We start from the raw sequence: 14167 nt of genomic DNA, 5'->3' as shown, positions 1-14167 counted from the left end.
TAGAAACATACCTGCGTCATTATTACTATTATTGAAATAATCATACCTACTTGAGGGCGAGCGAGCTGACGTGTCAGTGAGAGGCATCATGGAAGCAGCAGACCAATCGTGAACCGACCTCAGAACAACACATGACGGGAAATGGGGATGAAACTGATAAAACTTAACCTAAATGAAAAAGTCTCTTGATTCGAGTGCATTCAGCATGCCTTGACAGTTCGGCTCCCTTCACTATTTAAAGCACTAGTTCAAAACAAAATTCACTAAACACAATAAGATGTAGATGTGTGGAGTTCCGGTGATGAATAATCCTAATGGTGAATAAGACGAAGATTGAGGAAGAACTGGTAGTGGGAGATCTGGTCCAAGTGGAGATAGAGCGAGTAGGTATCCAGTAGTGGAAGAATCGGGTCCAAGTGGAGGTAAGCGAGAAGGAATCCAGTAGTGGAAGATCGAGTCCAAGTGGAGACAGAGAGAGATGGAATCCAGTGGTGGAAAATCGAGTCCAAGTGGAGATAGAGAGAGATGGAATCCAGTAGTGGAAGATCGTGTTCATGGTGGAGATAGAGCGAAATGGGATCCAGTAAAAACTGAAAAAGAGAAGAAAAAGCCAGCAGAAAAACGAAAAATCTTTGAAGAAAGTTATCAATTGAGAAAAGATACATAATACAACTGATAATGAATAATATCCCCATAAAATTGAAGAGGAATAGTATGATTCAATGTGGGAAAGAATCGAATATTATATGGATAAATATATGGATATTATAATATAATATATGGATACTAGTAGAAGGTAATCAGATAGAAAGAGAAAAGGTAGGAAGATAAATAGATATAGAAGAGAAATAAACATTTGAACATGCTGGATAGCTAGTGAAAAAATCACAGGGAAAATAATGATAACAATGGGGAAGAAAAGAAGAGAAAGAAGGAATGTGCACAAATTGAGAAGAACTTATGAAACTGAACTATAGAATAAGAAATAGAACATCGTATTGTGATCTTGAATTAATCAAGGAGAGAAGAAGAAGAAGAAGAAGAAGAAGAGAAGAAGAAGAAGAAGAAGAAAAGAAGAAGAAGAAGAAGAAGAGAAGAAGAAGAAGAAGACGAAGAAGAAGAAGAAGAATAGAAAAGAATAATAATCATCATCGCAAACAACAATATTCAAGTAATCATTATAAATATAAGATCAAGAAGATAACATTAAATGAAACACAGCCCCTATATAAGCATATGAACAGACTACCCACCCCTCCGTTCTATCAATAATTCTTCACACATTTGCTTCTATTGCTCGAGCTGTGGCAACAGTAGGAGATATCATTATGTACACCTAATATAGAGAGATTACTATCTTTACCTATAGATTACATCCATATCTATAACGTATGTTAATCATCCCATTTATTTGAAATTCAGCATTTCGAAAATTATTAATTATGGAAATAATTTTGGTAAGAGATGTAATAATTATTAGTAAGAATAGAGATATGATTCTCTAAGTACCCTCTGGAGTATAGTAGTTGATGCATTGAACGTAGTTTTGGGAATTAATATCAAGATAAATTATTAATCAGTATTACAAATGTGGATCTCCTTAGTTGAAATAATTGCCTCATACATAATCATAAATAGCAGTGGAAAGATTCATTTATAGAACAGAAAGCCAGCTCATGAAAAATGCCAAGGTATATCTATTGTGAAATGTTTAATACAAATTTCCTATTTTTGTAGTGAAGGGCACCTTAGTATCGAATCCTGAAATGATTTAATTTACCTTTATTTTTGAAGGTCGGTCATCCTCTCGACTGTGGGACCCTCTTGGATCCTCCCTCGCCGATAGAGATCTTGATCCTCCCGTCCGATGACCAGACATTCCTATGCCCATGACGGTCGGCCGCAGCGTTGAGGATCTTGAGGCGCTCCGCGGTCAGATCCTCGCTAGAGAGAGAGTGTGTGAGAGAGAGAAAGAAAGATAGGGACAGAGAGAGAGAGAGAGATAATTAGGTAGAGGATAGTTTTCAAAAGGTTAGTGAAGTCTCGTAGGTCTATAGTGAGGTCCACGTTATAATGACAGTGGATGAAGATGGAAGAATAGCGATGCCGATTCTCTGCATTAATTAATCATATTTCTACACTGTCAAAAACATAATTGGCAACGTTGTGGACCTAGAAAAGGATAGTACCACCGGCTTTGTTGAATGATAGACAAGGATAGTAAAACCAAAGTTGATCAAATACTGTCATTATAACGTGGACCTCACTATAGTGGTATTTGCCTAAATACAGCACAATCAAAATTTGAGGACTTTTCTTATTTTTTATTTCAATTAATGAACAACATAGACGAGAAAATTGTTTCGTTTTCCCTTTTCCCTTTTACTCTTAAAGTCTAACTATCTGTACAGAAACAATAATTCTGTAATGTTGAATTCAGATAGATCATGAATATTTCACTGGAACAATAAGAACAGTATCGCGATTGTTATACAACTTGAACGGATTTAAATATCAGTGACAGATAATTTTTAATTTCAATCCGGGAAAATAACCTCAGCAAAGATGAACCTTGATCTCTCTTGCTCCATTGCTGAATGAATTGTCATCTTATTATTATTCTCATTCTTCCGTTTCTTTCTAAGTCTTTTCCCTCTCCTAGTCCTTTCTCTTCTTCTTCTTCTTCTTCTTCTTCTTCTTCTTCTTCTTCTCTCTTCTTCTTCTTCTTCTTCTTCTTCTTCTTCTTCTTCTTCTTCTTCTTCTCTTCTTCTTCTTCTTCTTCTTCTTCTTCTCTTCTTCTTCTTCTTCTCTCTTCTTCTTCTTCTCTTCTTCTTCTTCTTCTTTCTTTTCTTCATCTTCCTCTGGCTTTCTTCATTCTTCCGTTTCTTTCTAGGTCTTCTTCCTCTCCATCACCTTTCTCTTCTTCTTCTCTCTTTTCTTCATCTTCCTCTTGTTTTATCCATTCTTCCGTTTCTTTCTAAGTCTTCTTCCTCACCTTCTCCTTTCTCTTATTCTTTCTTTTCTTCATCTTCTTTCTTCCTTTTTCATCATCAATTTTCTTTTCTCAGCTTTCTTCAACTCTTGCTCCTGTGTTTAACCCAGCTACCAAAACTTCAATACGCTGATGAAACAGAAATTCCTTTTTCTTGCATTTTTCCTTCTGTTTCTCCTCTCCCTCTTACTCCTCCATTCCCTTCACTTCTCCATTCCCTTTACTCCTCTTTCTCCTCCACCACCTCCTTTGGTAGAGAGTTAGTGGGGAGGATATTTTTAATATTCTTTCCGAAGAATAGACATTGATATGTCCAGAGCTCCGCCAATTTATGTAGATGCATAACAATATAATTACCTATAGTTATTATATTACAAATTGCTTTTTCATATCATATACAGTAAGTTCAATAATATTTTCTTAGTCTATATTATGTAAATTCATCTATAATGTTGCAAGTTATTGTATATAAGTGTATAAGCCAGTATATATTGTAATCTACATAAATAAAGTACTCAATCAATCAATCAATCTCCTTTCTCTTCTTCTTTCTTCCTTTTTCATCATCAATTTTCTTTTCTCAGCTTTCTTCAACTCATGTTCCTGTGTTTAACCCAGCTACCAAAACTTCAATACGCTGATGAAACAGAAATTCCTTTTTCTTGCATTTTTTCCTTCTGTTTCTCCTCTCCCTCTTACTCCTCCATTCCCTTATTCCTCTTTCTCCCCCACCACCTCCTACTCCTCCTCCTCCTTCTCCTTCACCTCCTTCCCCTACTCCTCCCAGTCATCCTCCTATTCCTCCTCCTAATACTCCTCATCCTCCTCCACTCCTCCTCCTTCTCCTCCACCACTTCCTACAACTCCACCTCCTTCTGTATTAATACTGACCATCTTCCACTCGAACACACACGCACACGCACACACACTGGTCTCACTTCCGTGTCCGTTCTGTTTACACGTCACAAAGTTCAAGTGGCAAAGTTTTTGGGTGCCTTCCTCCCTTCCCACCACCTACTTTCCTCCCCTCACAAGAAATGGCAACTGGTGTGCTTAGAGTTGGAGGGAAAAGCACCCCTTTCCAGCAATTTCGAGCAGTTTAGGGGGTGGATCTGTCCAAACCGGAAACAGAGTCCAGTGGGGGCTCCTGGATGTCCGGTAGGAGAGTTTGTGCCCCCTTTAGGGGGGGGGGATTTGGAACCCCATCCACTCGTAGAGTGGGAGGGTACAGCAGGGAACCCCGCTCAATAACGGTATGTCAATACGCGTATAAATCCTCGCCACTTTATAGTTTGTTCTTTCGATTTCTTTTCCGCTCGGTTGCAGTTTCTCGGCTGCTTTTTCCCGATACTTTTCAACTTTTTGTTTTCGTCCTCCACTTTTCGTTCTCTTGCTACTCCTTTTGTTTTTTTTTCCAGTGTTCTAATTATTGTTCTTTAGCTAGACAATGATATTGAAACCGATTCAAGTTTGTAACATTAAGTTTGTTTTTGCTCCTGCAAAATTATTTTTTTAATATGTGAATATTTTCCATTTTAGTGATAATAATGTGAAATATTTCTTGTATGTTTATTGGTTTTGAGGCATCTAAATTCAAAAATCTACTCTGTGAAAATAATTGAGGACTGAAAATTTCGTAAAGTGTACAACTATAATACTTAGCCTATTCCGGACCATGTGTAACCTTATCTAAATTTGGGAGAGGAATAGCACATGCTTACCTTATTTTCCTCTCTCTATCATTCTGATGATGTACTTATTGTATGAATCAATAAAGAATAAAACGAATTCATAGGAATTTTGAAAGACTAGATTCCGAAATACAATATTATATACACATTACATCCTTCTCCACCTACTGCTTCTTCTTTTTCTTCTCCTCCTTTTCTTTCTTCTTCTTCTTCTTCTCTTTCTTCTTCATATTCTGCTCCTCCTTCATCTCTTTCACAAATCTTAGTATTTCTAATCATTGATCAGATAATAATAATGAAGACTACAAAATTCTTTCGACTAACTGATATCGCATTAAAAAATGTTAAATCATATCAAGTGTTGGAATTGATATCTGTTTTTGAATTGAGATAATTACATATTGTGCAATTTTGAGAAGTCAAGGAGAGATTTGTTCAAATCGGAAATAAGTATTAATAGTAATTGAACGTATTACCAAATATTACTTTGCTATCAATAATTCAAATGAAAAACTGGTAACTTCTAATTTCATAATTGATGTAGCGAACAGGCTATTGTCAATTTTTCAACCCGAAGTCACTTCAACTGTAACAACATTATCTTTGAACAGGAAACAGGAATACCAACTTTATCTTTTCTTCATGGCGAATAAGTTCTAGTCAATTTTTCGACCACATTTGACGTCTTGGAGTCTTGTAGTCTGTAGACGGCCTTGTAGTCTTCAGTTCTACAAAATCACTCATAGCAGTAACATTCAGAAACTCATGTTATCATTCGAACAAGTTGATTTTTCCACAAAATTTGTCACTTTTTCGGTTCGATACTTTTTTATACAAACGCCCTTGTTATCATTCGAACAACCATCACACTCTCAACAACAAACTTCAGAATTTCATCGACAAGATGAGAAAAGAATTTTCACTGGAAAGAATGTTATTTATTGGTGCGAAAACATGATAGCAACATCGGAAAATGTGTAGCAGCTGAAGAAAACTCGGAAAACTGCCATTTTGTCTTGAGAAACGCGTTTTTCTGTGCGCGCAGTTGACAAGCCGCTGCTAAAAGTATTGACAGCTTTCGAAAAATATTAAAAAGGGGTCTCAAAGTACATGACAGATGCGCTCTACAATGATTCATTCGACTTGATGTTGTGGGTGCTGGATCTTCTCTTATTAGAAATTTATTTAAATTGAAATTGAGAATGAGCAGATACTGATTAAAGAATTCAACAACTGAATTTATTTGCAAATTTTCAAATATTATTACGGCTTTAAAAAAGTGTAAAACAAAAAGATAACTGAAATTGATTAGAATGATTAAGATGTGTCAAAATTTATCAGTATCAATCCATACAATCATTAATTTCCTGTATCATAGTTTATATTGATTTGTGTTTATTTTCCTGTGTATTATGATGTTTCTCCTGTATTATGGTTTATATTTATTGTTTGTATTTTCTGTTTCAGGTTTCGGATTCGTGACTTTTCAATGTGAAGATGTTGTGGACAAAGTTTGTGAAATACACTTCCACGAAATCAACAATAAAATGGTGAGTTCAAAAAATATCATGAATTTCCCCATTATATTATTCGAAATTCCAACCTTCCATATTCTTACTGTCAATAATAGTCTGAATTATGCTCAAACACGTAGGCCCGGTTGCACAAAAGCCGGTTGAATTTTAATCGTGATTAATTCCACGAGGACCAATCAGAGAAGACCTTTCTGAAAAGACGGCTTCTCTAATTGGTTCTCGTGAGATAAATCAGGATTAGAATTTAACCGCCTTTTGTGCAACCGGCACTTAGCCACAATTACAAATGAAACGTGGAAACTATTGACAGAAATTTATTTTTCAAAGCTTCAAGTCCAAATAATCAAGTAGTAGTCTAATCATTATTATGGTAGGCACACACCAGTTAGTCAAGAAAAGACTAGTCACGTTTAGTCACAATACTTCACATAGTTGCTTATGAAGCATACATACCGATTAGGCATTGCAATTAGACATGTCTTCATAGGCATACTTCAATGTGAAGTATTGTGACTAAACGTGACTAGTCTTCTCTTGACTAACTGGTCTGTGCCTAACCTGAGGCTGGTCACACACCGATTAGTCAAGACAAGACTAGTCACGATTAGTCACAATACTTCACATAGTTGCTTATGAAGCAACACACACCGATTAGTCATAGCACTTAAACATGTCTTCATAAGCAATTATGTGAAGTATTGTGACTAAACGTGTCTTGTATTGTCTAACTGGTGTGTGCCTAGCCTCAAAGTTCATGTAAAGTAATAAGGTTATTGCAGCTTTAAGTTCTTGGAGTTGAAAGAAAGGGGGAACTTCCAAAGTTCTAGAATATTGTAGATTCGAAATGGAACATCAACGTTGATTCGGAATTGAGTGAACGAAGCTCTGTGATTGGTCGAAAGCTGCACAATACTTGGCCCTCCCACTAGACATACGTCATAATGTTTCCACCAATCATAGCGAAGAGTTGAACAAAATGGCTGTTCATTGTACTTTTTGGATACGATAGGCAGTTTCCACCCAACAAAAACGATGATAATAATCAAATTTGACTACTCGCTTGGATAGATGGTGTTGTCTTGTTGACAATGTATTATATTAACAATAATTAGCATCTGCATAATTTACTTTAGTTGTATAATGTCCATCTAGCTGTTTACCCTGTCGTCAATATTTGCAGTAGCAGAAGTCTTCGGGGTGATTCACAGCATTTAATTGAGATTTTAGTTCAATAATAACTATTTAGGCCTACTTGAATTACATATTCATAAAGGACACTCTAGTTTTGTGTGGATAACACTGTCTAAATGTGAAACTATATTACGTTTTTGAAACGATAAAAAATATTGCAATCCTTTTCCGGCTAAATGGTGTTATTTGACCGAGCGAAGTTAGGTCTAAGATTCAAGTCGACTGTTTTGCATTTCTCTCTATGTTTATATGTATTATGTTCCGCATTTACGGCGAAACGCGGCAATAGATTTCCATGAAATTTAACAGGTATAATCCCTCTTTAAATTGCGCGTCGACATATATACAAGGTTTTTTGAAATTTTGCATTAATTTTAAAGATAATACATAAGGAGGAGTCTCTTTCGAACGCCAATATTACCATAAAAATCAGACTATAGAATTATTCATCATAAATCAGCTGTCGAGTGGATTATTGATTGCATGCAATGACGCATGCAATTAATATCCCAATGTAATTTGGTAAAAAATCAGCTGTCGTGTGGACTATTAATTGAAGCGATGAGGCATGCAATATTGATAACTGAAAGTGGCTAATTATTTTCTCCTGACTTCTCTCTGCTTTCAACTCGGTAAGCTTTAATGATAGTAGCATAGTTGTTTACAACAAATTATTAGAAGTCTAATGATAATAATATTATAATTAATATTAATAATCATTGTCGATACAAAATTTGAAACAGCCATTAGTTGTTTTACACACCGTTATCTCGCCGACATGACATGTCAGGACAGGACATAATTCACTCTGATGGAGGCTGTATTCTTTAACTGCGCGAGGTTTACTGTTCACAGAACTACTAGTTATAGATAAAGTACGATGTAGAAATTGATTTCTTCTTCTTCTTCTTCTTCTTCTTCTTCTTCTTCTTCTTCTTCTTCTTCTTCTTCTTCTTCTTCTTCTTCTTCTTCTTCTTCTTCTTCTTCTTCTTCTTCTTCTTCTTCTTCTTCTTCTTCTTCTTCTTCTTCTTCTTCTTCTTCTTCTTCTTCTTCTTCTTCTTCTTCTTCTTCTTCTTCTTCTTCTTCTTCTTCTTCTTCTTCTTCTTCTTCTTCTTCTTCTTCTTCTTCTTCTTCTTCTTCTTCTTCTTCTTCTTCTTCTTCTTCTTCTTCTTCTTCTTCTTCTTCTTCTTCTTCTTCTTCTTCTTCTTCTTCTTCTTCTTCTTCTTCTTCTTCTTCTTCTTCTTCTTCTTCTTCTTCTTCTTCTTCTTCTTCTTCTTCTTCTTCTTCTTCTTCTTCTTCTTCTTCTTCTTCTTCTTCTTCTTCTTCTTCTTCTTCTTCTTCTTCTTCTTCTTCTTCTTCTTCTTCTTCTTCTTCTTCTTCTTCTTCTTCTTCTTCTTCTTCTTCTTCTTCTTCTTCTTCTTCTTCTTCTTCTTCTTCTTCTTCTTCTTCTTCTTCTTCTTCTTCTTCTTCTTCTTCTTCTTCTTCTTCTTCTTCTTCTTCTTCTTCTTCTTCTTCTTCTTCTTCTTCTTCTTCTTCTTCTTCTTCTTCTTCTTCTTCTTCTTCTTCTTCTTCTTCTTCTTCTTCTTCTTCTTCTTCTTCTTCTTCTTCTTCTTCTTCTTCTTCTTCTTCTTCTTCTTCTTCTTCTTCTTCTTCTTCTTCTTCTTCTTCTTCTTCTTCTTCTTCTTCTTCTTCTTCTTCTTCTTCTTCTTCTTCTTCTTCTTCTTCTTCTTCTTCTTCTTCTTCTTCTTCTTCTTCTTCTTCTTCTTCTTCTTCTTCTTCTTCTTCTTCTTCTTCTTCTTCTTCTTCTTCTTCTTCTTCTTCTTCTTCTTCTTCTTCTTCTTCTTCTTCTTCTTCTTCTTCTTCTTCTTCTTCTTCTTCTTCTTCTTCTTCTTCTTCTTCTTCTTCTTCTTCTTCTTCTTCTCCTTCTCCTTCTCCTCCTTCTTCTCCTTCTCCTCCTTCTCCTTCTCCTTCTCCTCCTTCTTCTCCTTCACCTCCTTCTCCTTCTCCTTCTCCTTCTCCTCCTTCTTCTCCTTCACCTCCTTCTCCTTCTCCTTCTCCTTCTCCTTCTCCTTCTCCTTCTTCTTCTCCTTCTCCTTCTCCTCCTTCTTCTCCTTCACCTCCTTCTCCTTCTCCTTCTCCTTCTCCTCCTTCTCCTCCTTCTCTTCCTTCTCCTTCTCCTTCTCCTCCTTCTTCTCCTTCACCTCCTTCTCCTTCTCCTCCTTCTCTTCTCTTCTTCTTTTCTCCTTTTTGCTTATTAGTTTCTTCTTCTTCTCCTTCTCCATCTTCACATTTTTCCCTTCTCTTTCAACTTCAATTTTCTTCCCTGTTTCATTTTCTCCTTCCTCGTCTTCTTCTACTTATTATCCATCTTCCTTCTCGACTTTTCCTGTGTCTTCTACTTCTCCATCTTATTCTTCAAGACGCATAATTTTCTATTTGATGCTTTCAAATTTCTCTTCTTATGCATTATTCTCCACTTTCTTCTCTCTGTTCTCCATCTCACTTCCATTCATTCGTTTTTCATTATTCACTTTTGCATGTACAACACAATATTAAAAACAATACAGAATTATATCTAGAAAAAAATATTAATGAGAACTTTTTGTGTAGTTGAGAAGTTGATATTGTGGTAATTATTCATATTGAATGAAAAAGACTAAGAAATTGTCAAAAAACCACTGATTTATTGATAATTAGGAGGACCGGTTTCGGTTATTACACCATTGTCAATCTCTGATAAAGCTTATTAGAAAGTGTTTATCAGAGATTGACAATGGTGTAATAACCGAAACCGGTCTTTCTAATTATTATCAATAAATCAGTGGTTTTTTGACAATTTCTTAGTCTTTTTCATTCAATATTGATGAGAACACTACAAAAGTAGGCTTATTGCCAATACACAAATTAAAGTCATTTCAGAGAGACTTTTAACGTTATGAAGTGTGTGCGTGAAACAATGTCCGGATTTCAAGGCAGGGTGTTGTTTACGAAGAGGAAAGCTCAGGCAAACCAGAAGAAATATTAACTGAGTTTTTTTTCAGGGAGGTTTAGAGTTTTTGTGGTTGGGGGAAGTTAAAGTTCACTTCGAAGTTTGCTGCTTGATGACAAATTAATGTCTTGACATGACTGTGTAGAACTGATTAGACATCAGACATGTAGAGGGGGGGGGGAAAGTCGATGTAAGAATTTGGAAGGGGAGGAAGAAGGAAAGGAGGAGAGCAATGCTCTTGATAAGAACACCTTTCTTCAAATTAAAATTCATTTTTTATTATTTATAATAAAAATCATTCTCCAACAATATTTTTGTATGATATTGTAATATAATATCAATAATTTTCATTAATGGCTTATTAATACTTTCTGAAATAATTCTTATTAATATTATTCATAAAAAAACTTGTGAATATTAACATCATGTAACCAGAGAATGCTACAGATTGTTTATTATATATATATGTTAGTACTGTACTTGTATTATTCTCAAATGTCTGTTTATTAATTCAATTGCAGAAGATGTCAATCATAAATTTTTAGTTGAAAGTTGTGTGTATATTTTTGGCTTCAAAATTTTCTGAAATAACTTAATTTATTCAAAATGCGGTGATATTAAGTGCAAAATTTGACTATAATTTGGTATTTTAATCATTCTAAATTCAAAATTTCTAGCTAATTCTTGGACAGAACTTTGAACTTTAACTTTCCTCAGTAAGAACATAACCTATTTTTTCGGACAATTTCATTATTTATCAAAATTTGGGAACAGAATAGTTTTGGGCTATGCCTGTTGTTCTATCCCAATCATGAATATGATTTGTAATTATATCAACGGATAAATAAATGACTGAGAAATGAAATAGTGCACCCAAATAAACTTTGTGTATTGGAAAAGCTAACGTAGGCGTATTCCCTTATATTGTGCCAATAGACAAATTTCTCCAATATACGATTATAGCAACAAATTGAGTTTTCTTTCAACTTTCCTGTCTTCCTTGAGAAATAGTTCATTTGGTATCAAATATGAGAAAAGAACAACCAACCAGCAATAAGAGAGAAGCTTTTGATTCAATTTTTCCTAGCTCATATAATGCAGCCAAATATTATTATACCGCAACCTATTCAATTAAAAAACCAAGAATGCTTTTGAATAGCCCTTCAAACTATAAAAAGAAAATCAAAGTGCGTTCCTTAACTCTTCAAAACAGCTCGCCAAACTATAAAAGAGAAAACCAAATCAGGCTTCAAGATTTAACTCCTTCACCAAGATTTTAAAACGTGTGCAGATTATTATTCCGAGGAGGAAATTTTTACAACCCAGAAATTGCCTCTTCTCTCTCTCTCTCACACTCTCTTACTGATTCTCTCTCGCTCTCACTCTCTCTTGGCAGTGAAGTGTGTGAACAGTGTATGAGGTGTCATAAAAATGACTGAGCTCGGCGTAGTCCATTAAAAAGCAGGAGGGCAGTTTTATGGATAAGTGAGTAAGTGAGAAAAAGATAGTGGAAAAGAGAAAGAGATAGAGAGAGAGAAATAGTGAGAGAGGGAGAGACAGACCGAAAGGGAGAGAGTGAGAGAATCACTGTGAAAGAAGAGGAAAGAGGAAGATTGATTTATCTATTTATTTACAATGCAAATGACACTAATGTAAAAACATTGAAAGATAGAATAATAAGATAGTCCTTGTGCTATTTTTGATTGATTGAGTACTTTATTTATGTAGATTACAATATATACTGTTTTATACACTTATATATAATAGCTTACGATACAGTAAAATTAAAGATGAACTTACATAATATAGACTAGAAAAATGATTATTGAACTGTATATGTTTTTTAAAATCAATTTGGAATAACTATATATAATATTGTTATGAATCTACATAAATTGGCGGAGCTTTGGACATATCAATGACCATTCTTCGGAAAGAATATTCAAAATATCCTTCCCACTAACTCTCTACCAAAACCCAATAGGGTTTTTAGAGGAAGATAGAGGGAGAGAGCAAACAAGAGATACTATGTATATATACTAGTGTTATTGTTTGTTGGTGCGATTTTTGAGTTGTGGAAGAGAAGAGTAAGATAAGAGAATTAATGAATAGCTAAGAATGATAAAATTAAGGAAATAGAAGATGAATAAGAATAATGTGGAAAAGGCAAAGAAGAAGAAGGAGAATGAAAAGGAGAAGCAAGAGGAGGAGGAGGAGGAGGAGGAGGAGGAGGAGGAGGAGGAGGAGGAGGAGGAGGAGAAGGAGGAAGTTTAGGAGGATGGTGATGAGAAGTGGTAGAAGGGGGAGCAGGAGGAGGATGAGGAGGTAAAGGATTATGGATTGGTGGAGAAGGGTAGGAGGGGGGAAGAAGAAGACAAAGATGTAGTCTAATATTGTGATGAACTGGAACTAGTCATATTTAAAATAAAATAAAATAATGGTACTATAGTGAGGTCCACGTTATATTGGCAGTGTTTGATTGGCAATGGTATTGCTATCCTTGTCTATCATTCAACAAAGCAGATAGCGCTATCTCCTTCTCGCTTTGCTCTGTTACCAGATCGTCCTTTAACAATGAGGAATTAATAATTAATTAACAAAATATTTCATCTTAATTATGAAAATTCATGATGAAATTATTGAGAAATATAATTTCTTGCTAAATAGAATTTGATTGATTATTTTAAACGAGAATCAACAGTTAATATTATAATTATTATTTAACGAAAATCCTAAATAAATGCTGTAAATCACCCCGAAGAGTTCTGCTACTGCAGACATTGACAACAGGGTTAACAGCTAGATGGAAATTTGATGAGAACTACTATCCAAAAATTAGTTGCCAGCCCGGGAATCGAACCCGGTACCTCCCAATTGCCAGTCAGGAATGCTTACCCTTACACCAAACTGACAATCTCTGGATAGCAGCGCTCATTGTATACGAAGCCATAGCGGCCAACCAGTTACAGATGGAATTAAATAGAGAATGCATTTATTCAAATGCTAATTAATATATAATTATTATTTAACGAAAATCCTAAATAAATGCTGTAAATCACCCCGAAGACTTCTGCTTCGGGATGATTTACAGCATTTATTTAGGATTTTCGTTAAATAATAATTATATATTAATTAGCATTTGAATAAATGCCTTCTCCAGTTAATATTACATCAATAAACCTGTATCAGCTACCATCTATAGAAGGTCATCAAGACAGAGGATCGGCAAAGTTTTTCTCCTATCTTTCTCCACTGCTATTATAATGTAGACCTCACTATAGTGATATTTTTGAGATTATTGTATGTAATTAAACTTTCAAGTAGCCGAATTGAAATAAATGATTGTATGTTTTGTGTGCTTGTAGGTGGAATGCAAGAAAGCGCAGCCGAAAGAAGTGATGCTACCGGCAAACCTGGCCAAGACCCGCTCGGCAGGCCGGGGAGCTTACGGTGAGTTAGTACTGGGCGCCGCAGGTAGCGGCTCAGCCGCAACCGCAGGCGGTTCGGCCGCCGCCGCCGCCGCAACCTCTGTCGCTAGCGTCACTCCCGCCGCTACGTCGGCCGCCACCTACCGCTACGCGCCCTACCCGCTCCCCACTCCTTTCCTGCATCATCCCCACCACTTACACCATGCCACGCCCTCGCTCTACTCAGTCGCAAACGCCATGCAAGCTGCCGCTACCTGCAAGCGCGCGCTAGCGGTTGCCGCAACCGTGGCCGCGTTGCGCCCCGCCGCTACCGCTAGCGTCGCGGCGCCGCAGCCGCATCC

General features: G+C 36.0%; 1 protein-coding gene across 1 annotated transcript in view; it reads left to right on the top strand.

Moving 5' to 3' along the window:
• Positions 1 to 4667: 4667 nt before the first annotated feature.
• Positions 4668 to 14167, top strand: part of LOC111048786 (elastin) — a 65431-nt gene continuing 55931 nt past the window's right edge. Inside the window, exons 1-3 of the mRNA XM_039436001.1 lie at positions 4668 to 4671; positions 6151 to 6233; positions 13764 to 13848. Coding sequence (XP_039291935.1) covers positions 4668 to 4671; positions 6151 to 6233; positions 13764 to 13848 — 172 coding nt within the window. The remainder of the gene's footprint in view (positions 4672 to 6150; positions 6234 to 13763; positions 13849 to 14167) is intronic.

The sequence above is a fragment of the Nilaparvata lugens genome, chromosome 10, assembly GCF_014356525.2.
Source record: "Nilaparvata lugens isolate BPH chromosome 10, ASM1435652v1, whole genome shotgun sequence".
In the NCBI taxonomy this organism is placed as follows: domain Eukaryota; kingdom Metazoa; phylum Arthropoda; class Insecta; order Hemiptera; family Delphacidae; genus Nilaparvata; species Nilaparvata lugens.
Note: the sequence above shows the minus strand (reverse complement) of the source record. Positions and strands in the feature narration are given on the sequence as shown.